The 27295-nt window shown below is 36.8% G+C and overlaps 2 protein-coding genes across 2 annotated transcripts in view; one reads left to right on the top strand and one right to left on the bottom strand.

Moving 5' to 3' along the window:
* Window positions 1-6255: 6255 nt before the first annotated feature.
* LOC139722126 (zinc finger HIT domain-containing protein 1-like) lies at window positions 6256-11494 on the top strand. The gene is made up of 5 exons (XM_071633446.1): window positions 6256-6372; window positions 9212-9379; window positions 9698-9872; window positions 10658-10738; window positions 11330-11494. The coding sequence occupies exons 1-5, from the start codon at window positions 6336-6338 to the stop codon at window positions 11349-11351; spliced, it is 483 nt and encodes a 160-aa protein (XP_071489547.1). The 5' UTR covers window positions 6256-6335; the 3' UTR covers window positions 11352-11494.
* An 11143-nt stretch (window positions 11495-22637) lies between these two features.
* The window catches only part of LOC139722120 (uncharacterized), a 41003-nt gene continuing 36345 nt past the window's right edge, over window positions 22638-27295 (bottom strand). The window contains exons 23-28 of the mRNA XM_071633440.1: window positions 27141-27243; window positions 26237-26455; window positions 25336-25566; window positions 24795-24938; window positions 23658-23766; window positions 22638-22920 (exon numbers count right to left, since the gene is read on the bottom strand). Coding sequence (XP_071489541.1) covers window positions 22847-22920; window positions 23658-23766; window positions 24795-24938; window positions 25336-25566; window positions 26237-26455; window positions 27141-27243 — 880 coding nt within the window. The 3' untranslated portion in view covers window positions 22638-22846. The remainder of the gene's footprint in view (window positions 22921-23657; window positions 23767-24794; window positions 24939-25335; window positions 25567-26236; window positions 26456-27140; window positions 27244-27295) is intronic.

Below are 27295 nucleotides of genomic sequence, written 5' to 3'. Positions count from 1 at the left end.
ACCCTGAAGCGAACACACAAACAAGCTCATTAATAAACACGTGAACATATACAAACACACACGCACAAACAAACAGACAAATAGACACGGGCACATTGAACCAGGGTTTTAATGTGAACTCTGCATACCCCCGTCATTTTATGCTCTTTAAAGTTTTCCTCTTTTTTTTTTGTCAATGCATGGCGTTTAGTGTCGGGAAAACCAAGTCCGTTTGTGACTGAAGTTTTTCGTTGTTTGGCTTGTTTATTTGTTAGTCCGTTTTAGTGACTATAATGGGCTTGATGACCTTTTTACTGATCGACCTCAATATTAGAAAGCACGATTGAATGATATCACGGCCCTTGAGTGAATCCCTCTATATGCTTTCTTTGTTCGATGTATTAGCATTCCTTGCGAGAAAGATGGAATATAGTTTGCCTCAATTTCGCTTTTCAAAATGATACGCAGACTGTTTCTTATCAACCTTCTTTAGTTTACTATATCAAGATCAATAGAGACACTCCTTTACTCGTTACAGATATCAGGATGATGTTTCTCTGCGAGGCAGTTATTTTTTAATTAGACCTATAGTAGGAATATGGTTAGCGGCCTATGATTCACTGTGACAGTGTGAAAATCTCTGCACCGATACCAATAATTATGGACCTATACCAATGGGAGGGAGGGGGGGGGGGGTCAGGGGTCAATGGTACCACCTTCCCTCTCGACTGGAAGAATCTTCGGACAGAACCCTCGGAGCGTCATACTCATGGGTTTATTTTGTTTGCTTGTTTATTTGTGGTGGGTTTTTTTTTTACAATTTTTAATGAGCAAAAAAAAAATGCACGAGGGACTGTGTTATATGTATAATTCATTGATCAAATAATACAAATTCAGGATAATGTTAAGGATTTACTAGACGATGCAAATAGCGGATATAGGCCATGAAGGAAAGTGAGATACTCTGGGAAACAAGTAACACATTCGGCGTTTTCAATTAATTTGTCTTGCGTGCTCAGTGACTAGAACCCAAAACAGCAATATTGACGATGTATTATGGCAACAAGTGCTGATGCAACCACAGATAACACCTGAGAAAAAAAGTGACGCGAAGAGAACATTAAGTATCATCACTTATATACAGAGGATCCGGGAATTACATAAGTAAAAATCAAATCCCATTTCAAATGAATGGTGTGTCAAAGACAGCACGCAGTCGTTTCAAATTAAATCTATATTAATAATGCCTTATAATACGCTCTTGTGATTTTTTTTTAATGCATCTTCGATAAAAGAAAGAAATAATTGCTCTTTGGAGTCCGATAACGAACGACGGTAAGCTTTAAGGGGGAGCCGAGTTTACAATGATAGTGAATATAAGAACGCCATTTTTTTCCTGATATTTCATGCACAAATGCATGGTAATAACAATATCTTTTGTGGCGTGTAATACACCTATAAAGAAAGACCTTCCTTTTTCCTGTTCACTTTTTTGTTCTGTTTTGCCTTGTTTTGTATTTTTCCGTAGGTTTTTTTTTTTTTTTTTTTGATGATCTATTTTTGGTCTTAGACCTGACGCGCAAAGAGAGAAAAACAAAACAAAACAAAATAAAACAAAACGAGCAAGACTCCTTTTTTGTCCTGATAATTAAAGTGACATTATCTTTATACTCAGTAGAGAACATTACCTCGGGATTCGGGACAACAAACACAGGCATCGGACAACGAAAGCTGTGAATGCTGTTCAAATTATTTGAAATTAAGTTTATTGTTGTGCGAGAGAAAAAAATATCTCTACTGGTATTCTGTAAACTGTATTCAAATATATTAAGCCTATAGAAATTGCAAGGACACCTGAAAACTGGACAATGTTTTACTTTGTTTTCAAACATCCATTATTACACAAATCAGCAATACTGTCTCAAAATAGAATGGGTATGCGATGCTCTACCATGATTTTGAATATACTATTATACAATCATGACTGGGTGTATTCATATTTTCATTCTGTCCATTGCACATATCAGGTATGTTGCAATGTTTATATATATATATATATATATATATATATATATATATATATATATATATATCTATACTGGCTTCCGATTCGTAAACGAATATTGTTTAAGATTTTGTTGATTGTGTATAAGTCACTTATCGGTCAAGCCCCCACTTACATATCCGAATTATTAGTGTTTAAATCTCATCGACACATTCATAATTTGCGCAGTTCTAAGGACACTCTTCTTTTACAGATTCCAACGCGTAAACAAAAGTAACTTTGGGAGACAGAGCATTTGCCTGTGCAGCTCCCAAACTCTGGAATCATCTACCATTAGAAGTCCGGAAATCCCCAACAGTAGCATACTTTAAATCACGACTCAAAACACATCTTTTCATTTAACTGTTCGTTATTATTAAGCACATCAGAAGCTTTTGCAGCGCAGAAGAATTATGTCTATAGGTTTTGCGCTTTATAAATTGATATATTATTATATATATAATGTATATATATATATATGTATATATATATATATATATATATATATATATATATATATACAATGTATATATACATATATATAGCTAGCAAATGTATACCTGTATCCATCTTTCTATCTATCTATCTATCTGTCTGTCTGTCTCTCTGTCTGTATGGCCGTTCATCTAGCCATCTATCTATAGCTATCCATTCTAGCCATGCCAGGAATGACAGGTTTGGAGATGCAACTAATAATTATTATACACTTTTATAGAGCCAGAGATGACTCAGGCTAAAGCTACACATGTCCTCGAATTATTACGTTACTACATAGTAAGCATTATAATATCCATTCGACCTATTGTTTTTTTTTTTCCTTTTTTTTTATGAGAGTGACATACAATTTGAATGCAGTGAGAAACATAAAAAATAAACAAACAGAATAAAAGTCATTAGGTTTCACTAAGATCTGAGCTAATTATATACGAAGATAGTACTTACGTCCCTTGCTTTCATGATGTGATATTCATCGCAGCCATAACACATAAAGTGTGATGACAAGTCACATCAATGTGATAACGTGGTAGCCAATGATGACGTATTTACCTCTCAATTCTACCACTAGTTCTCTGTGATGTTTGAATGTCATAAAAAACTCTTACATTTTTAATTTTATAACAATGGTCAATAGTTACAACTCAGTCTCCTCGGTGTTCATGACTGTAGGTAATATACATCGATTACAGCCTCCCTTCTATTTTCTGTTTCCTATTCTTTCTTTCTTTCTTTCTTTCTTTTTTACCCTTTCTTTTCCAGTCTATTTTTGTTCACTCTATATCTTCCTTTTTTCCGCATTCTTTATATGCAATAGTTTTAAGATTTCCATCCCCTTCCCCCTTCCTTTTGAAATACCCATACCCAAATATTAACATGCATTAATAATCTTTTGAGCAGAATATATTGTATGTATTATGATTTATAGTACAATATGTGAGTCATTTATATTTTACATGTCCAATTTCAATCATTATACTTTATATTCTGTTTATAGAGATCATAATAAAGTTTGAAGTGAAGTGAAGTGAAGTGAATACAATCATTTGATGCCGAGGATATAACTCATTCTCTTTCTCTTGTTTTGTATAATTCATCTCAGTCAACACAGTATGGATTAACATTGTAATTATTTGATTTCGTTTCATTTATTTTCATTTTCAGCAAAGAATATCAGTGTACAAAACATATCATAAAAAACAATATACATATCATATTCTACATAAAAAATAAAGTATACTCACAATGAATTGAGGAGGCTAGATACATGTTATTCAATAAATAATGTTGAAAATGTTAAAAAAAGGAGGGTAATTAGAAAGCAGAGATGGTGGCATGCATCTCCCACAAGACCGTAATCAATTAGGTAAAAAAAAAGAAAAAAAAAAGAAGACATGTCTCCATGTGCAGAGAAACGTATGTAATGATACATAATGTTATAGCGTATTAAATGACAACACATCGCACATTGACAACATAAATGCAAAACTAAAACCCTCTAATACAAAGCCCTGTACAATTTGGCCTCCTAGCACTAGGAATGGGGGAGGAGGAGTAGGAGTGATGAGTTGAGTTTGAAACGGGAATCTATACCCCCAAGCGGCTTGAAATGCACGACGTTGTATATAAAATGTTAAATTTTACACTGAATTGTTATTTTCATCCCTTGGTCTTTTTTTTTTCGGGGGGGGGGGGGTGTTCTCATTCTGTTATGAATAAATTTGTATAAAATAATCATGTCTGATGATCTTTTATGTTGCCAGAAATGATATAAAACGAAGAAATCCACCAGACCAAATAACAGGACACCGTTTCCGTTTTATGAAAGTTGTCAGCACTGACAATAACCATAATAACCGCGTAACTGTCAGTGACCAGAGCATCTCAGCCAATCAAAACCCAGGATTTTGCTGAAATTTGGACTGACAACTTGTCAGTGCTGACTAAGATGAACCCCCCCCCCCGATGTCCGTCAAACTGTCAAAAACGCAAGATAATTGTCTTAATTTGTTTTGTTTTGAGGTTTATGTGTATGTATTTGATCCCCCGGCCTTCTGATTTGTGATCAAACATACAATGTCATGGTGTATGTTATTACGTGGCTATATACCCGAAATGATACTATGTTGATGAGCATTACAAATTAGAATATATCAAATGTGGGGAAAAAGTCATGTAATGTCAATACTATTGGCGATTGTTGTTGATAGGGAAGTTAAAATGTTGAATAGAATGTCAGAGTAGGTGTGGAAACAGAAAAACACCGAGGATGCAATCGCCAACACATCACAATCACCACATTTTACTAGTAATCTGTGTGCAGTCACCTGCCGAGCGATGCCAATGCAGGACTAGTGGCGGAGACTATAGCTGGCGCTATTCATATTACTGTAAAAGTGGACATTTTCATGCATTTCGCGCGACCAGAAACCAGCGCGAAAATAATCACTTTTACAAGCACAGTATTTGAAGAGCTTGTTTCCAAAAGGTGCTAAATCCATCATTTTTCATTGGATTTAGCTTGTTCTGGAAGCAAGTTCTTCATTTTACCACATAAAGAGATTTTAATGTTTTGGCAACCAACCACACCACTTTCTGTTATCTGAACAATGTGTAGCTTAGACAAAATGCCTGTCATTTTTGTGTTCTTCTCGTAGGCGTGTATTGTTTTCCTAATTATCAGCTTCTTAACTCGTGAGCCTCCTGTACTTCTTCGCCATGGATTTCAGCTGTTTAAAATTGTTTTTAAAAAATATTTGTTTTAATGCTACGTCCATTATACTCACTGTCACTTATAACCACGTGTGCGGAGTTAGCCCGTTAGCCATCTACGCCTACTTGTAAATCTATCACACATCTATCTCTAACACACTAATTGTTTTACATTTTGAGCGGAAAGATATGAAGAGTTTGTTCGCAAAAACCGATAAGTCCATATTTGCCAAATGGAGATATTTGCGATTAAAGGTCAAGAAAAATAAAGAGAATAATAAGAACATTTTTGCTTCTTTTGACCATAACTTCAAAAATGTACCTTTATAATGATGTAAGTGACCAATATATCATTTAAAAGGTATAATTTTGTACTTTATGACAGAGACCGTACTTCAAAATCTTCGAAAATGGACTTATTGGTTTTTGCGAACAAACTCTTCATATTAGCAAAAGATTGTAACATATTACATGAAGTACTGAGTGAGGGAGTTGCGCAATATATCTTTAAAGTGTAAGTGTAAGCACTGGAACCGGGTTGACTAGTGGATCTTGGTGTTTTGATTGTGGCTATGCATCTTGTCATGACAATTGACATTTGGCCTGCTGCTAGTGCGTTTCATAATGTATACCAGTACATATATTTCCAGCCAGAAAGAGACAAAACACAGATTTACACATTTCTATAATTGCTCCCATATTTTTATTCACGATACCTGTTGTACTGGGGGGTTGACATAACTCATCATGCCTTCTGGGCATGTCCCACCAACATCTGTTGCATTTTAGTTGCTCTTCGAGTCTGGATAGTCAGGATAGAATTTCTAAGAAGGAAATAGGAGCAGATAATAACTGGCAATAATAATCAGACATCTAGTCCATGTGCATTTTAAGTTGCCCAGCCGGAACTTTACCGACCGCTGCAACTAGCACTATATTTGTTAACGCTTTTGTCTTTGTTTGTTACACGTCGAGTACTGGTAAAGTTGGCAGTTTTAGGACTTCGTGGACCGTGTGTACTCGATTCGGACACGCGCTTAACCAAAGATCCTGTTGGGAGTCGAGTCATTTTCGATCAGTAGAAATCTTCTCCCTGCGTAGCAAAATGCCAGATTCAAAGAAAGACCAAAAGAGGGAATCAGGTGAGAATTTGTAAATACGCTTTAAGTTATATAGGTTGTTTTCTCTCCCCGAAATTCACAGCAGTGTATCGTTCAGTGTACACAGTGCGCCGCCGCGATCACCTCGCTCAGCTCAGTATCAACAGGTCAGCTCTCCCTCTCCAGCACCAGGACAAACCGGGCCAGAGCTAGCGCCTTTGGCTTTGGCGCTATCGGTAGCTCTGCTCTGGCCAGGTGTAGCGGGATGCTCCACTCACTCCTATCCGGCGCTAGTGTACTTTCGCACCTCCTATTGTCATGATTGTGTAGGCTCCTAATACTTATAAAAATATTAGTTTATTAAATTATGGACTTCTTCCTCGCATGAGCGATCCTTGACCGAAAGATCGGTCTGTATCTGTCCGTCGGGGAATGTTCCGCGGAGACTGCGTCTGGCTTCACGGATCCCCTCCGTATACAATGATTACGGAGGACGGCGTTAATGGCAAAATATAAAAGAGTCCTCCGGACAGACGGATCTTTCTGTCTAACGAGTTAGAGCGATCCTTGCTACATATAGAATATGGTCTACCTACACCAACAAAAATTTATGAAGTTTGAGGTTTAACTTCTAAGTTCTACATAACGTCATTGCGTCAATTACCGAAGAATCTATTCATAGTCGCCACTTGTGAAGTTGTGTGTATTTCCTATGCAATCCCGGATTGGCGAACTAACGATAGGCACTGTATTAGTTCGCTGCCCATAGCGCGCCACGTATACTATTAGTGCGTGTGTACTTCAATGTAGGATGCATTGTGCAACATCGCGTTTGAAAAACTTTGTTAATCTGCCACCTAAAATCCATTCGAAATCAAAAACATTCTCGTATTAAAAATGGTTTTGTGACCTGTAAAATATGGTAAAATACATTTGGATTACAATTATTTGTGTTTTTATGGAGGAAAAAGGTGAATTAGGAATGTCTTTTGATAGTGATGAAAATCCGTCGCCCCAGCTGATCTCTGATCGGATGTGAATGTCTGGTGACTTTAGGTGGTGGCGACTTAATGGTAATTGACGTTAGACAGCCCTGTCGCTGTACAGTTGCTTCGTACGGCATCTGGTACTAGTGGTAGATTAATGTATGAATTCTTGTAAAATTTTACTATATTGTTAGACTAGAGATGTGTGTGCAAAATGGTGGCTGAATCTGATTCCGAATCTGGACGTTTTGTGATGGTGCAAGGCCCTTCCTCATGTTCCTTCTACACGTATTAATTGTACCCCCGTTATAATGAACACGGTTATAACAAAGTTCCGGTTACAATGAAGTGAAAATTCAGGCCACAACATTATCCGGCCTATGATTTTTATTGTTTATTTGTTCAGGGAGGTTACAAACTTTCGATATAACAAAGTTTTCAAATTGTCCTATACCTGTACCTTTGGATGATTCTGAACACAGACTTTAGGACTCTGTATTCAGATCCAGATTTGATAGTCATTGCTTTTATTAGGAGTGGGTTCTAAATTGGCTGGGCCATGGCCACACCGGGTGGATCCAAATATTATCTTGCACGGATACATCATTTAGGTTTGAGCTGAGCAAAATTTTGGATAGGGAGAGCTGACACCAAGCCCCAACTGAGTTGTGGTTATCAGGGAATAATTTTCCTGGTATCGCATCGCAATTTGCTATGCATTTTTACACCACTGCTACACAAACTAACTTTTGTGTAGCAGTTTTCTTACATAGAAGTGTACAGGATATCATTGAAGATATTTTTCACCAGCTGAAATTGCTAATCAAATTTGAGTTTGAAAATTACTCCCTGGTTATTGTTTTTATACTATCACCTAATACAAACGAATGGAATGAGCTTGAATATTGGTAGCATTTAATATGAACAAGATTTGTTGATGATGATGATGATGTCTAGATACTGATTAATGATGATTAACTTGTGTGTTAGTGTTAATGAGAAGTCATGGCTGGAATCATGATTGTGATAATATTAAATTGTCAAATGTCCTTAAGTTCTAATTGCTTGAAGTAGGAAGGAAAGTGTATACAGCTTCCAGAGTAGATGGAGTGGATTTTGCTAAAGGCCCCGTCACACTACAGCGAATTCCCAACAAATGCCCAACGTATGTCCAATAAATTTGAAAATTTGAAGATATGTTAAGATCCATTGGTAATAGTAGAATAGTTCATAACATGCTTGGCGTTCTTTGTATTCATTAGCTATTTGTCGGGATTCGCAGAGATACGCTGGAGCTGATTTTATTTTTTAAACATGTCCAAAATCTCCAGCGTATCTCTGCGAATCCCTATGAATAGCTAATGAATTCAAGAATGTCAGACATGCAAACTGTCTTCACATTTTCGAATTCGTTGGGCTTTCGCTTGGCATTCGTTGGGCATTCGCTGTAGTGTGAAGGGGCCTTAAGGACGATATCACCAGCAGAAAGCTACAGCTGATATTGCAACATTAAACTGGCATTTTGTACTTTTCTGTGAATCTTATTTTTTGCATAATCAGATATGTAATAGCAGTGTTTTAACAACCATAAAATACATGACATTGCACTCCCATTATAAAAATAAAAACAGTTATAACAAAAGTCTTGATATGTACAGCGAAGTAAAAATTCATGTCCCAAAATTGTCATCTGTACTGTATACCCTTGTATACTATAGTGATCATCTATAACAAAATTTTGATACATTGTATAATAAAAAAAACCACACACACAAAAAAAAACACACAAAAAAAAAAGACTGCTGGTCCTGAGGACTTCATTGTTTTTAACGGGAGTCTCCGGTATACATTTAATTACTGTGCTTTTTGTACTCCTGTTTTGCTCTGTTGTGCAGGGCGCCAGAAAGACTTGGCGCAGAGGAGGGTCCTAGACAACTTTACTCGGGCCAAACGGTTGCGGCGACAACTTGAGGCCTTGGAACAGGACAACTTCCAGGAGGACCCCCATGCCAACCTCGTGCTGCTCAAGAAAAAACTACCCCAGTTTGATTCCAATGAAGACAGTAAGCCATAGGAGTGTTTTGTGTGTGTGTGTTGTAGTTGTCAATAAAAATTAGTGTATCTACAAACAAGGAACAAGCTAAAGGTAGCCTTGTAGAGAGGTTGAGTTTACTTTTCAATGGCACCTAGAGGCCATTGCAGCAGTTGAATGCCATGTTGGTAGTAGGGCACCCAGAGTAACATCATGCTTTGAACACCAGAGCAAAGAGCCTACCTTCGTCTTTTTTTTTATAGTTTGTGTGTTTTAAGCACTTCTGTCTAAGCTTTCCCACACAAGTGACTAAGTATCGCTCTTTCTGCAATGTGTTGTGTCCACCTAGCGCCAGCCACCAAGAAGAGGAAGAAGCGTGGAGACCATTTCAAGCAGAGGTTCCGCAAGACTTTTCACATGCTGGTGGAGGAGGAACAGCTGAGCATGAACGAGCCTCCAAACTATCTCACCTGCTGCATCCCCGCCTCTTCCATCCCACAGAGGAAGTTCTGTGCCGTCTGTGGATATCCTCTTTTTACTGCCACTGTTCTTCACGAAAAAATGATGTGTGCAACATTACTTATCCCATATGCATTGTCGCTTTGTTTTTGTTTCATTCATTTCATCAAATACATCATACATCATTAACAATAATTGGGATTCTATAAGTTCATGAGGAATGGCTTTGTTTATTCATGATGTATTGTGAGACTGTATTCAATTCAATTCAATTCGTTTATTCATCTCATTTTCTGATAAAACAATACAACAGTGTTGAATTTTACAAGACAGAACAAAAAGATAATCATATGCATTAAGACTTCAAGGTGTTCTGTTAATACAAATGTAGGGGCTTCAAGGTAAGGTGGTCTGTGAGTTCTAATGATAGTAATTATGTCTTCTTGGATGGCACAAGGACATCTGAGATAAAAAGCAAAAATATAAGATTAAATCAAAGTCAAACTTGAGATGTAAGTGTGTAAACTACACACAAATGGGGTTAAAGGACATATACAAATCGCTCAATTTTAACAACACACTTGATATATTCATGAGCCAAAACAGCAGTTATACATTATATATTTCACAGATCCTGACATCAAATCCTGAATTTGGAAAATTTTATGATGCTGCTTCCTGCTACATAGAAGATAGCCTTTGGAATTCACATGAAATATCCTAATGCCGAGTGACATCAAATGATAGATTGGAGTGTATTGAAAGAAGTTTAAGACTGCATGTGAGCTTTACTTACAGGTTCATGTCTGCTTTTATATCCATATGTTGGCATTTCCTTGACGCTGCACACATTCCCATCAAACTATACTTGTGTTGCGTGCGGCACACGATACTGCTGTGTTAAGTGCTTGGGAACACACTTGGACACAAGGTAAGATAGTGCTGTTAAATGCCTCCATGAGGGAAATAAAACCTTTATATCTTTTGGCAAACAAACACATATACAAATCTGCATACAAGGCGCTCAAGTCTGTCCTGACTGTGGTACAGTGTATTTGAAATCTTCATTTCCCTGTTTAACAATGCTTAAGGTCTATGTTATAATCCTACCACAGAGCCCTTGTAATATCCTTCATGAATTAGAATCCCTGCAGTCGGGATTATTTCTCATCTGGTTATTTAGTACAGTGTATTAATTGTTATACACAGATTGTACATTTCATGGCCATTATGAAGGGATTATCATTTTAAATTTTGGTTATGCCCAGAATTGTAACATTACTGTTCTCATGTTGATAGTTATTATATGTTGGAAGTATACCTACATATGTATACAATGTATATATTGAACTTGGTAATAAAGTGAAGAATATTTTGTGATTATAACTTTAGCAAGTGTTCTTTGACATAAAATGAGTTTGTTTTTTTTTTTTTTCAAATTTTATACACCCATAACTGGACAACTGGCTGTAACTGGGTAATTTGTGTATACTTGTGTTTTCATATATTTCTTTGTGTGCAGGTGTTTGAAATGGACAGCATGAAGGACTAAAAAAGAGTCAGGAGATAAGAGAACACAAGAGAAGACTGAATGGTTCATACCAGTTGTCATGGTTACCTGCATCATCTCTCTGGAAATACAGAGTAGGATATGATCGCCCCGTGATTGCAAGGAAAAGAAGAGTCTGGTCTTCGACTGATGGACGCTACAAGTGGACATATTGGCTGGTCAGTTCTTTGTGAGCTGACCCTGTGAAGTCTGGGTGTGGTTAGGATAACTTGTTAGCTGGATGGATGAGACCAAGGCGGAGTCAGTGGCTGATGCAAGAGGTCCCGGGCTCTCCCCTCATCATCTGCACCATCACCTGCACCACCTGATGGTGGTGGGATGGAGCAAATTCAAGTTTGCCAGTGTCTGGTCTAGGGCCGACAATCTAAGGCTACACCTCATCGTGCATTGCCCCTCTTCTGTGTGGACCTCATGGCACTTGTGGAGAGGAACTTTTGTTGGTAGGAGTCTCTGTGACTCAACTCTGTGACAGTAACAGGACTCTTTTACATGAGAAGGCTGAAGTGAGCAGATGTATTTGCTTGGAGGAGTTAAGTCTGTGAATTTTTTTAGCAGCAAACATTTTCTGTAGAGGGCCAACTGCTGCCAATTTGAGGCAGTCATTGTTGTAGAGAGTGTCTATACAGGAAGACTCACTCCAGGACGCCTATTTTTTATTTACACCACTGCTCCGCCACAATATTTAAAAAAACCCCACAGAAACGGTTCGCGCCCTTAGAGTACGAGTATAGGGACTCTACCTAGGACAAATTGTGTTTGCATAGGGCCTACTACTTGAAGACAATGACCACCGATCTTGACATCACCTCGCTTTGGTACAGTGTGTTAGGGCTTGGACTGAAAATCTGAAAGTTCGGTGTCACGGTGGTTCGACTCCCAATTGGGGTCTTGCTCAACATCTTGTTTTCATTTTTGCTCTAATTTCTAAAGTATATGTAATGGTTTATTCCGTCAGGCTCAAGGCTAGAGAGAGTAATAAAGTCAAAGACTTGATAGCTGTTTCTTTCGTATTTCTGGGAATTGTGGCGGAGCAGTGGTGTAAATAAGTATTTCGCCTCCAGGACGTGGCATTTCTGTGTGAGGAGTTAGAATAACAATTATTAAAACCACTTGCCAAGTACTTTAAGATGAAGTTCTCAGACCACAATTTGAAGGGTATGTCTGCCCGACATACATACATCATGTAAAATATTACTGAAGTTAAAGCTTGCATATTGCCAAAGTACAAGAAAGTGGCAGCTAGCATGGGTGTAGAAAACTGAAATCAATCTTTTCATTCAAAGTTGAGAATAATGCCTCTGGCACCGTGGATTGACAGCCGTAAACACAGTTTGCACATTAACAGTGAAAAGCTTTGTTCACTCTTTGTCAGAATAAATTATACCTCAATTACACATGAAAATGGAATCTGTCATGTATGCAGTTGTATATCACATTAGTTGTGTGTGTGTGTGTGTGTGTGTGTGTGTGTGTGTGTGTGTTTTAGGGGGAGATTTCAATATACTCATGAATGGAAAATTAGATTATATGGGGCAAAAGAATATTATAAAAACTAAGTTTAATGAGAAATTGGAAGAATTTTTGAGAAGGTATGAGCTAGAAGATGTGTGGCGAAAAAGAAACCCGGATAAAAGGGAATTTACTTTTAGGCAAAAGTGGCCAATCGTTCAAAGTCGTTTAGACTATTGGTTTTTTTCCTCTAATGCACTTAATTTGGTTAATAAGTGCGATATCATTACGTCAATTACACCTGATCATTCTTGTATTTTGTTACAACTTAAGAATCTAGCAGATAAATTTTCATTTGGTAAATCTTATTGGAAATTTAATAATAGTTTATGTGCAGATCTTGAGTTTGTTAATATGTTGAATGAGAAAATTTATCAATTAAGGGAACAATTGATTCCAGAAATCCAGGATAAATTACTTTTTTGGGATTTTTTAAAGATGAAAATGAGAAATATTATAATCAGTTATTCGAAGGAGAAGGCAAAACGAAGGAGAAAGGAAATAGAAAAGTTAGAATCAGAAATAAGTCATTTACAAACTCAATTATTGACTTTACCTGTAAAATTTATAACGGATGAAATTGAAGAGAAAAAAACAGCACTAAACAATTTGTATGATTATTCTCGCCAAGGTCTGAGAATCAGGTCAAGAGCAGAGTGGTATGAAGAGGGAGAACAGAAAACACAGTATTTTGAACAGTTGTTGAAATCTAAGAAAAGGAAAAGTGTTATTAAAGAAGTATACAATGAAAAGAAAGAAATAGTGTCAGATAAAAATGAGATTTTGAAAATTATTAGAACATTTTATGAAAAATTGTATTCTGCTTGTGATATCCTTGAAGATGAAAAGTTGATGTTTTTATCTGGTATTCCCAAATTAAATGAAGAAAGCAGAAATTTATGTGAAGGTGAAGTAACTAAAAATGAATGTTATGAAGTTTTGAAGGAAATGAAAGTTAATAAGTCTCCGGGAAATGATGGATTTACTGTGGAGTTTTATAATACTTTTTGGCCAGTTTTAGGAGATATTTTAGTTGAAACGCTAAATGAGGCATATAATAGGGGGGAACTGTCTACATCTCAAAAGCAAGGAGTAATTACACTTATAGAGAAGGAAGGTAAAGATGGTATGTATGTTCAAAACTATAGACCTATTACTTTGTTAAATGTTGACTATAAGATTTTATCAAAAATATTAGCTAAAAGGATTCAAAAGGTGTTACCGGAAATTATTCATCATGATCAAGTAGGCTATATGAAAAACAGAAATATCGGAGAAGCTGTAAGAATAATAGATGACATTCTTTTTCATGCATTGGAACATCCTTGCGGTTATCTAGTTGCGGTGGACTTTGAGAAAGCATTTGATTCGGTAGCGCATATCTTTTTATTTAAAATTCTGCAATTATTTGGTTTCGGGAATTCATTTCAATTTTGGGTTAAAGTCTTGTACACGGATATCAGTAGCTGTGTTATGAACGGTGGAAACTCAACGGGGTACTTTAATATCAAACGGGGTGTGAGGCAGGGTGATCCTCTGTCTCCATATATATTTTTATTAGCTATGGAAACTTTAGCTGGAGCTATTAGAAAAGATAAGGATATTAATGGAATTAAATTTGGTCAAAATGAAATAAAACAAATTTTATACGCGGATGATATTTCTTTGTTTGTGAAAGATGAGGGTTCAATTAAAAGGTTACAATTTTTATTTGATGAATTTGGGAAAATAAGTGGTCTCAAAATAAATAAAGGGAAGACTAATTTCTTATGGCTTGGGGAGGAAAAAGATAGGCCAAATATTCATTTGTTTGGGAATTTTGTTCAAGAAATCAAAATATTAGGAATTTATTTTTCCTTAGATGTTAAGGCAAAAGAGAATTTAAATTTTAAAGAAATATTAAGTAAGATAAAAAGTCTTTTAGGATGGTGGAAAGAAAGAGATTTAACACTTATGGGAAAAATACATCTTATGAAAACATTCGCCTTGTCAAAATTGAATTATGTAGCATCACTTATTGTTGTTCCTCAGTGGGTATTTTCAGAAGTCGAAAAAATTACCTTTGATTTCTTATGGCATGGCAAAGACCGTATAAAGAGAAATATTATGTATCAAGATTATGAGTTTGGGGGTTTAAGAATGACGAACTTTCGGTTATTTGTTAAGGCACAACGTATTATGTGGCTAAAACGCCTTCTATATGGAGAAAAAGAAGTTGGGTGGAAATTATTTTTTGACTTCTGTTTTAGTACTGTAGGAGGTAGATTCCTGTTTATGTGTGACTTTGATTCATCTATTATGACAGATAATGTACCACCTTTTTATTCGGAAATATTGAAGGTTTGGCTCGATATCTATAAATATAGACAATTGGAAAATGAGGTTGTAAATCCAATAATATTTAATAATAGGAGTGTACGCATAACAGGTAGGATGTTTTTTCATAGAGATTTATTTGATGCAGGAATAATTACAATACAAGATATATTAGATAACGGTCATTTGAGATCTCAGTCACATTTTCAAAGCTTGGGTCTTGGTTTTAAGGTAGAAGAATTGCTTAAACTGAATGATATATTTAATGCTATACCCCAGAAATGGAAGGATTCTATGAGAGCAGGTACACTTCAGCAAGTTGATTCCACAAACTTTGACTTAAAATTGATTTTTTCTGGTCAGAGAGTAAATTTGCAAGTTTTAAAATCGAGAAAAATATATGAGGCTATGGTGGAAGATTTACAGTCATCTTATGTTTTACAAATCAAAGATGACCACAGTAGCTATGATTATACAAACAAAGAAATAAAAGATCTTTTTATTAAACCGAGTAAGTGTACATTGATAAGAAAATATAGAGAATTTCAATTTATGATGTTACATGGCGTAGTTTACACTAAGGAGCGTTTAATGAAGTTTGGTTTTGTAACAGACAGCCTTTGTTCCTTCTGCCAACATGAGCCTGAAACTTATCTGCATTTATTTTTACACTGTGTTAAAGTGAAACCGTTATGGGAATTCATAATTAATTATTTTGATATAAATGAGTTAAGGAATATGAATTGGAGAGATATATTTGGGGGAATTTCTGGTTATTCAAATAGATCAAAATGTGTAAATACTTTGATTATCTTAACAAAATACATCATTTTTAAATCTAGAACGGGAAATAAGTTACCCACTGGAGAAAAGATGCAAAAGATTATTGTTGAATTAATAAATGAGGAAAAAATCCTTGCGACCAAGGCTGGGAAGCTACATGTACATTTACAAAAATGGGAATATTTTGAGACTTCGTTGAATAAACCAGTCTGAAGCTACGTGCAACGTCTGTGACTTTTAAGAAAATAGTAATGTTTCCATAGTATTCCACTCTTTCTTTTCTTCATTTTTTTCCCTTTCCTTCATTCCTCCTCCTCTTCTTCTTCTTCTTCTTTTTTTTTCTCTTGTGTTGTTTTGTATTTTCTCCCCCTCCTTTCCCATGCGTTCCTGTCAGCCTGTTGGCGGGCTGATTATATAACTATATTTACTATATTGTGATGTGTAGGCAAGAGCAGTTAACCAAATTAGGTGCATGTGTATGTGTGTGTGTATGGGTGTGTTTGTGTGTGTTTGTGTGTTGCATGTGTACAGATAGGGGTGGGGGAGGAAACAGGAAGGGAGGGAACTGGTGGGGGTGGTCATAGGGACTCAGTAAGGGATATGAGTTAGTAGGTGTATGGGCGGGTATTGGTTGATAAATAATATGGTTCCATTATTTATTACTGTATAATTTTGCTGCATAATTCATTTGGATGATTATTAAGATTAATGCTAGAAGAATTGAATTATCACTGTTAAATTTAAGCAATTTTTTTGAGAGCATAGGGGAAGTGACTGTATGTAAATTGATAATTGTTCATGAAAATGTAATTTTTGTTATGTCATTACGTACAGCAATAGCAAATTTGCTATTATGATCACAAATGTATATTTTCGTCATTTCAATTGTAGCAAATGAAAATTGTTATTTTTTTTCTATTACTTTGAATGGAACAGAATAAACATCGTTGAAAAACAAAAAAAAAGTGTGTGTGTGTGTGTGTGTGTGTGTGCATGTTCATTTGCATTTGTCAGTGTGCATTTGCATTTGCAATAAAACTGCTGAGAATTATTTGAGGAGACCTCTAAGATTAATGATTTTCAAACTTGCATTTGAACATCTATAAATTGAATGTACAGTATACTGTGTACAAAGTTACAGAATTCATTGTGATTGGGATAAGTGATGTTTTCAAAATTCATAACAAATCACAGTGAACAAGGATGTTGACATGGCAGCTTCACCTAAAAATACATGATAGGATGCTCGTGGAAGCAGAGCAAAAGACATCAATTTAGCCACATATATTGTGTACAAGTGACATCTGGAGGGAGGTTAAAGATTCTGATGGTGTCTTGGACCTTAAGTACTGTAATACAGGGGAAACTCAATGTAACGAGAAGGCCAGGACCGAGTCGTTTTCCTTGTTATAGCCGATATCTCGTTATATCAGTAGGCATGAAAAAAAGGAAAAACATTAAGACATTAATTTACACATGTGGGACTACATATCACGTTTCAATCAATACCAATAACCTAGTAATGAGTTAGGGAATTACTAACCATAACAGGTAAAAAGATGCTTTTTGCCAATGAAATCCAGTATCAAATATGTGTTTCTTAAAGGATGTTCAAAGGATGTTCGAATCTGTAAAAATATGTATATGACAGTTTGCAATCGGGTCACGATCGCGTCTACTGTCTGTGCATTGGCATGTGGTTATGGCAATGGTGTTATGTGCATGTGTGGAAAGCTTGAACATGTTCTGCATAATGCTGTGTTGTGTATGTGACACATTCTGTATTTATGTACATTATGCCTGCGTGTGTGAAGATGGGGAATTCCCTAGTAGAAAGCCAATCATAGCATCAGAATGCGTCACACCTGCTATATGTCATGATAATGTCATGTATGCATATGGCCGTACAATACTCCTAGCACATTCTTGGCATGTGTACATACAATAATTATGCACACACACACACACACACACACACACACACACACACACACACACACACACACACACACACACACACACAAAACAACATGCAGTACTAGATGGAGTTCACTGAAGAAAATTTGTGTGTACAAGCAGGGAGGTGTTAGAAAAGGAGAGACAACTCTTCCTAATTCATGCAAACACATGTTTTGGTTCAAAGCATTACAATGGGATGTCTAGCATTCCACTATACGCTTTGAAGTCATGCTCTGCACCGCTCTGGTTGCAAGGCGAAGTTCGGAGACGAAGAACGCATTTCACCTTTTGTCGAATTACAAGCTTTATTTCCCCGTAAAATTTTACATGAAATACTTGAATTGATTAAGAGTAGTTTAGGAAAGAATTCAATATCATAAACATGTATTTCTAGTTTCTTCGTAATGCGCAATTGAAATGAAATGAAAATTATAGGCCATCTTAAAAACCAAATATTTTTCTCTAATGCGCACATTTCCGCATGTTAGTTTTCTATCCTTTAATCTGGGATATTTTGATCTTTCAAATAAAGTACTCCGCTAAAGCGTGCACCAGCGTGCTTGTAAACTATTTGCTGTTAAAATTGTCAGTTTTACACTGCATTTTGATTCGCTGCTTCAATTCAAGGTACACAAATTCATTGTTGCCATCACATTGAAAGAGAGAGCGAAATGCAGTAGGGTTAAGTATTTCTAGATGTGAGAGCGCTAGTCCCGATTATTGATGCCCTCTTTTGTCAAAGCACATGGGTAACACATGTAGTTGAACGCATAACTTTTCGGCGGTGCCGCGCATGACTTCAAAGTAGAGCAGGAGTTGTCTCTCCTTTTCTAACACCTCCCTGGTACAAGACATAATTTCGTCGCATTGAGCTTTACAATCTTCGAACATGATCACACAGGCGAAGTAAAGCTTTACCTGAAGAGATTTTGCAATACCTTGCTATAACAGGTTTGATTAAGTATGTTTTTCCTTGTTTGGAAATCACAAAATTAATCTTGTCATACAGTGGATTCCTGTTACAATGTATAACAAAGTCTTCAGGACCGACAGTTTACTTTCGTTATATCGAAACTTCGTTATAACCGAACAAATAAACAATAAAAAACAAAGGTAGGGAAATAATGCGGCCTGAATTTTTATTTTGTTGTAACCGGAATTTCTTTATATCCGTGTTCGTTATAACGTGAGTGCACTGTAGCAGTTATTTCGTAATAGCTGATCTCGCTATATGAGCAGTGTTTTACACAGAATTGTGTGGAAGGAAATTTGGGACCGGAAAAGTTTCCTCATAACTGATATCTCGTTATAGCAGTGTTTGTTATATCACGTTCCCCCTGTAGCTATGTAGCCATATATTCTTCTTTCACATGTCTGAAAGGAATACAGTACTGTAACAGTCGAGCGTGGAACAACATTGCAAGAAGAAGAATACTCACATTTTTCACTTCTCAATCACTTTATTTCAGGAAAAAAAAATGAAAGAGTGAATCAATAGAAAAATAATTTCTCCATAACCAGCTACATTCATCGTACAAAGAGAATCAGAATTCAATCACTGGAACAGTCATTTTCTGACGAAAGTTCAGATTGTAGTGTACCACAATATGTGTCGAAAATCATGTTCAGATCATAATTTGACCCATGGAAAATACATTTGATTTTGCTCAAGTTCATATTCACTACAGACTCAAACTTGGATATACTAGTAGTCCAGAAAAATAATGACTCACTATTTCTAGCAATATGTCCAGTAAAAGAAACAACATGAACATAATTATTAAGATAATGTAGTAATGACATATAATACTCGTGTGAAAATGCGAATCATTGTGTGGAAATGAGAATCATAGTCTAAAGTTCATCATAATTTCAGTCAACTTTGTCATTTCCCAATCAAATTCATGTCATTGACAAACAGAAATACAAACAGTTGGCATTTTAATGGATTCTCTGCACTAATTTTGTAAATCTTAAAGGGAGCGTACAGTTTTTGGTTGAGACCTAACCGCAGGTTTCTAATATTTTTTGGTGAGATAAGGAGAAACCTCTCATGAAATATGAAAGAGCATGTAATTCCAGGAGGGAAATAACATTTGTTATAGTTCAAAACAACAACACTCACCTCCTTACATCCCCCACCCCCGAATTTAGCTGGTTTCTTTCCTTGAAACTACACTGTTTTATCTATGTGACACTAAAGTAATGATAATTAAAACAAAACCCCCAAAACAAAGAGAGAGAGAAAAAAGGTATTTTATTGCACTGGTGGAAAAAGGCAAATGTCAACTCCAATAATGTAGATTAAGATCTTTCCGAGACTATTTAACTTCAATGTAGCATCTTCAGAAAAAACAACAACACTATAATCATACTTTATTTTGGTGACAATTAACAAGCAGCCCAAAACAAGACTTTCACAACATACACACACAATTCTTTTTTCAACCAGATTTTCAGCAGTCGAATAGCAGGGAGGCGTGGCTTTCTTCTTAACATAGTGTAAAATGACCTTGTTTCTAATCATGAATGTACGAAGTTGAACTTGTACAACTACATGTATATCAATGCATTCACAACTCACACTAGTTCAGGCCTTAAGTTGCATTTAATTCAAGGGAAAAAGTTAGGGTACTCCTTACAATTTCTGTAAATGTCACTAATAACATCTGGAGAAGATTTGGATAGACAACTGATAAATCGGCTGAAAAAATTACGCTAATCATCGCTTATTAAAATTAATTAATTATTGCAAGACACAAAGCCGATTCATAATTCAACAGAATCAACAATGTATTCTATCAACTTTAGAGGGCTACTGGATCCCTGTACGAGTATTAAAACAACGTGTACATAGACTGAAGCATCAACCTGTGTATGACGAAATTCAGATAATAAAACCAGGAGAACATGTAATATCAATGGATGTCAAGCACATGGAAAAAAAAACCCCAAACACTCTTCCTACTTACTGTTGTAAAGAGTCTTTAATACTTTTCTAAAGTGTCCAAAGCAATCATTAAATAATGATGAGAGTGATGTGTAAGCAACATCAAGTGTTTTACACTGAAAGAAAACAACACTGGACTGACATAAAATTGAGAGATGAGGAGATAGCTACATCATGAAATCTGGCTTAAATGAATGTTTGCCCAAAGTACAGTTGTTTTCTGCAAAAGTTGTATGAGCCATCCTCCCCCCCCCCCCAAAAAAAAAGAAAATAATAAAAAAATGAATAAATACAAAAATAATACATTGTACAGGCAAAATGTGGGACTGATCACAACTCAAAAGGTCAAGTGTGAAATAGCTGTTATCCACTGAGAATTCTGCACATGGAGGAATGAGCTTGCTTTGTTCCAATATGTGGCAACTTTGCACGTATGGGCAGTGAAACATACAAACAGAGAATGCCTACAACACCTTCCATGAGCACAAGTACCACAAAAGAAATCTACACTGAAAGCTACAAACTGTTTACGTAAGATCTATAGTGAATGTGTCGCCCACACACAATGCATTACAGCTGTCTCATTTGCCACTGGGCAACATTTTAATCACCTAGTGAATGCCCAACCTGGTTATTGCCCAACTCTCACATAGTGACCACTGAAGCTCACTCAAACCTACTCACACCTAGCATCATTTTTCTCTTCAGTGATGCCCAGCGAGACAAGCGCTCAGCAGAAAGCCCACTGGTAATTGCTGATTACATACTGCATACGCAATATATTTCATGTGAATATTTACAACTTGGACTCATTTTGTGATTAAGCACTACACAGAGGGAATGAGAAATAAGTCTTATTCCTTTTTTTTTTTCAGGATAAAAGTCACTGATTTTCTATCCTCCTAGAAGAGATCTGCAGCACATTTGTGTTACGGGAGGCAATATTTTCATGAGTTGTTGATTTCACAAATATTAGTCAATATATCAGCTACATCAAATATAAAGTAATATAAAGGATTTTTTCAAGCCATCATGCACCAGCACTCACACTATACAAATAAATACAATCAAATACATGAAATGTAAGATAAACAAGCATTTCTTACAGAAATAAGGCATCTGAAGATTGTTTGTAACAGTGTGAAAAAGAAAACAACATGAAAGTCACTACAATTAGGAATGACGCCAAAAAATTGCCCCCTTCAACATTATACTCACTTACCTGGCGACATCAAGCGACACAGTCATGTCTACAACATGATCAACAAAGAGATGAAGCAATACGATGGTTGTCTCGTTCAAATGTCAGAAAGTTCACATATGCTTTCATCCATTTTATTAACATGAGTATTCTTTGCTACCAGCAAGACTTGCACACAGCACAAACATGACATGCCCTCTGTGGCCCATCCCTAAAACTTGCATCATTTGCAAACAGAGGAGACAACAGTATTCACCTGATTCTTTAAAATGTGGCAACTACACACAGCCATGTAAAGCCCACATCAATATTTTGGTCATCAGTGAATGCTCTATCTGATAAGCCAGGATGCTTTGAAGATAAAAATGATGTCTTTTGTCATCAAACAGCTACAAAAATCACACTTTCATATGACCTCAATGCCAAATGTTCTTGAAACTGTTTATATTTCTGTAACTTAATCTAATTTTTTTACAACTCTGATTCAGTCACATAAAATAGATCTGGATATATTGCAGGCAACAAATTCATCTCTATCTCTCTCCAGCCATCATAAATATGTCCATACTGAATACACTTTTGAGTAATGTGGCTGCCTGGCATGGTTTAGCAGTCTTCACATATTGTCCCCCTCCAGGGGAATAGTAGACACCAGACACCCCTATTGTTCACAGAGATACAGTGATCTGCTCTGGCATTGTATGCTTTCAGACAAATCCATTGTCGTCATGTAGGGGTGGGCAGCTCGTTATTACAGGATGCCACCAGACCATCGGTGGAGGTAGGAGCCAAGTTGGGACCCAGGCTTCTGTGTGGCATCTTCACCTATTGAAAAACAGCAACAAACAAACTTAAGTCAATTTTCTGCTTTCAGCAACTTTTTCAAAACTGTAAAATTCTCCAATATTCAACATATGTTCTGCTTATGGAAAGAACACCTTTCTTCTGGAATTCAATAATTACTAATGGCTAGAAATTATAATAATATTTCACTGACTAAAAATGAGTGGTGATAATAAAACGTTTTTGTGATAGCTTGCACACTGCTTTTCTCCCACAACATATTAATCATTTTCAGTGATATTAGTGCTATTTTAGAAATCTCTATAATGGTTCCAGGCACATGGAAAGACCATTCACCATAAAATGTGAAATTTAATCCACACAAAGCTTTCTACCATGCTTTCATTATTTGCTTGTCCACTTTAAATTCACTCATGCATTAAAACTTTTCTGTCTTCATAGAGCTATGGACTTATTGCACACCTGCCAACCCTGCAGCTCCACAAACAGGAACACATGGGAGCAAAACTTGCAAAAATAGGAAAATTCATCAATCGCCCATACATCTCTATAGACAGACAGTCATGAAAATGGACATACGGTATTTATTAAAGCTCCTCCTTCCCCCATCCCCTCTGCAAAGAAAAAAACCACAGAAAAAAAAATATACACCTCTCAAACAGAAACAGTTAGCAGCTATGTAATCAAGTAATTTGTTTGAACTTATTATCAAGACCTATACGTTTTTCCATAATATGATCTCTTTTGTATTTTTATACCTTGAGCAATGGTAGCCAGCTGTTTAATCTCAGCATCACTCAGTTTCAGCATGGTTTTCAGGACAGGGATCAAACGACCTTTCTCATCACCTTGAGGTAGGAATATGAACTGCAAGGAATAGATGAATGGATGGATGAAAATATCAAATTAATCATCACAATCATATACCTTACTCTATATCCAATGTCATCCAATCAACTGGAATGCAGTCATCTCATCAGACTTATCAGTCGGTTTAAGAATTACTATTGTCATCACCATCATGTCTGAGTAATCATATATTTGATAATCTCTTTCCCTGGTGGCATTTTCAAAATTCAAATGATTTTTTCCTGTAGTTTCCTTAATGTAAATATCAGTACTTCAACCACTATTTCCAAATTTTGTATTCATCATCATTGCAACCTGAACTCAATATCATTATCACTATCACCACTATCATCAGCTATGTGTAAAACAGGTCTTATAAGAAGGTATTTGTGTTTCTTTCTGCTGAGGGTGACATCACAAGCTATTAAACACAAAGTCTGAAAAATTTAAAAGTAAAAACCAGTTGTAGAAATGTAAAACTTGTCATCACTATGTGTATAGTATGTATGTCATTACTTTCAGTAGTCACACAGCATATAACACACATGAAAACACAAAATGGCCTCATTATCATTTCAAAACAAGAAGGTTGTTAACACTGAACAAAACCCACCAGATTAATTTCCTCTTAGTTAGTACTAATACACAGGGGCATCATATTATGAAGAACATTTCATAACAATCTGCACTTAGCACAAAGAAACTTTTATCTTTCAAAGGTTCTTTATAGTCTACTGTAAAAGTGGATATTTTCGCGTGACTAATTTTTTGTGCTTGGCCGGGTCAGAAGAGTTTTGCATGTTTTTAATTCTGCGGAATCGAGACATCACGCATAGGAACATTATGGCAAGCAAAAATATTCGCGTGCTTTTATTTTCGCGCTAGGTTCTGGTTGCACGAAATGCGCGAAAATTTCCACTTTTACAGTATTCTTCTTCAAACCCTGTTATAAATATGATTTTAATGCAACAGAGTAATTTCACTCGTCCCTAAGAGTTTGTTATGATGAGAGTCCACCATACTACTTTCTTGCGCTCATCTCTCACCTTCAGCACCACGTTCTTGAGGTATTCCATGTTGGCAATTGCATTCTCCCGGGCCTGGTTGCGTTCTAGCCGCCTGATCTCCTCCTTTAAGACCTTGGCCTGCTCTGTCAGTCGCAGGATGGTTGCCTCGTTCTCACCGGTTATCTTCAAAACATATAGTGGTATGTTCACATGTGGATGAATGATCAAGTCACACAGTTTAAAACAAAATCCAATACATATAGAATGAAGTAAATTTCTGCTGCTCTGTTTTCAAGATGACATCAATCTTTTTTTATTCTCACTAGAACTCTGCAAAGCATCCCACAACATTGTCAAGTAAAAATGCTTGAATTGAAACTATGACAGATGGAAAATTATCAATGCTGTAGGAAACAAAACAATATGACATTGCATTCATAACGGCAATTGCAAAATGATATCGGCTGTAGACAGAAAGTTCGCTTTCTTCGGCTTGCCAAGCTATGCAGTGAGTAGTAAACTAAATGTATTTGTTCCAAGGTTTGCGTAAAGCAATCACAGAGATGACCGCTACACTCACCTCCGTGAAGTGGTCAATTCTGTGCTGGGCAGCGGTCAGTTTGCCCTTCAGCTGCTCCTCTTCTGCCGTCGAGCTGACCGTGCTCAGGATGCTCTGCCTGTCGTCCGTCGGCGAGGACAGCAGCTGGGCGAAGGGGACGCTGGGCGTGGTCGGGGGGCTCTGGGCGGGACCTGAGGTGATGAGGGGGGTGAGGACGGGGCGTATCTTTTCAGTGTCCGTGTTCTCCATGCCCTACAGAAGGCGACATTGGGGGGAGGGGTGAAAAAACGAGTATGTACAAAGAATTCCATAATTCTTGCTGCAACGTGCAAGTTTTCAGTTGTCTCAGTGGATATATAATCTTGTAGCGCAACCTGTAATATTTCCAAAACTTGTAATCATTGTAGAAGCAGGACATTAGTCAATGGGTTTCTCATCTGCAAATGTCAAATTATCTATGTAGCACTGCCTATGAAATTTCATGTTCTTCTTATTGCAAAGACAGCTGGCCAGAATAACTGACTGGCCAACACAGTGGCACCTAGATAGATATACCAACAGACTACACGATGATAACAGAAGACATTTATATTGCATCATCTATCTAGTTAAACTATTCTGAGAAGCACTGTGCAGCAGAAGGTGAAGGATAAAAATATGATATGTTACAGAAAATTACTAACTTGTGCCAGCTTTGTAATGTATGCTTTTGTGAAAAGAGACCGTTTTCAGGTTCGCTTTGAGTAATGTTTACAAAGAATGGATAAGAAGAGGTAAGTGACTCCACAAACATTGTGCAACAGCTGAGAAAGCTCAGGCTCTGAATAATGACTTTGTCCTTAGAGTTACAAGTAAGTTCTTATCAGCAGAACAGATGTTATGACTAGACACATATTCCAGAAGAACACATCAGACCACCCACCTCTGCCTGTTCCCTCTCCCCTGGCATGGAGCGGATTGCCGCCTCCAGTGGGTTCTCTCGGCTCATCTCCAGCGGGGTGCGGTTTGGCGCCACCACCAGGGCGTTGTTTCGCTGGATCTCCTGCTGGGCGCGGTAGAGCTGGTTCTCAGTGGACTCCAGCTGGCGCTGTAGGCTGTCCGTGGTGCGGTGGTGGTCCTCTTGCAGCTGCCGCATCTGAACCTGGGGTGACAAGTTTGATGGTGACTGGTGTTAAGTAAGGGGCCGTAAACATTGCAGTTTTGTTCTCTTATCCTCAGACGGCACACTGTAAAACTAAAAATTTTACAGTGTGATAAACTGTTGCAAATTTCCTCTACACGAGATTTGCGAAAGTAAAATGTGTGCGAAAGATTTAGTCTACATAATGCACTGAACACCAGTGGCAATTCGCGAAAGTTTACAGCTTGGAGCTGGTTTTGGCCTGGGAATCTTGCAAAAATAGCTGTCATGAAATGAAAATCATGTCAAAATTTTATAAAACAAATAATGCACACAACGTGGTCTGGCATTAGTAAAGTGATTCACTCTCTGTTACTTTAGAAACGTCGAAGACACACTTGGTTTCTCTTTGTGTGTTTCGGAGTGCTTGGCAGTTACTATCAGGTGGATAATTCTACTAAAACCTTGTGTAATGTACATTATGTAGTGGGTAATGTAAAACCACAAATTTTCACCTGCATGAAATTTTCGCGAATTTCGAGAGGAGCCAAGATTTGCAAAATTGAAATGCACATGAAAGTTCTTGTCCTATACTAATAAATGGAATGCCAGTGGCAATTCGTAAAAATTTAATGCCACAAATATCTCTGATTTCACAGTGTGTACTATTTAAGAGATCTGTGGAGAAGATTTTAATAATTCATACCTTGAAAGAGTTTGTTAGTGCTTCATTCTGGGCCGTCAGTTCTTTGATGGACTCTGTGTGTTCCATGTTCCTGGCATGGGCCTCGATCCTCATCTTTTCAAATCTGAAAGACAAGAGAGAGAGAAAAAAGGTCTCTCAATAGAAATCTCAACACA

Source organism: Diadema antillarum, unplaced genomic scaffold (genome assembly GCF_040938485.1).
Source record: "Diadema antillarum isolate AM-2024a unplaced genomic scaffold, OU_Dant_1.0 scf00000157, whole genome shotgun sequence".
NCBI classification, from domain to species: domain Eukaryota; kingdom Metazoa; phylum Echinodermata; class Echinoidea; order Diadematoida; family Diadematidae; genus Diadema; species Diadema antillarum.
Note: the sequence above shows the minus strand (reverse complement) of the source record. Positions and strands in the feature narration are given on the sequence as shown.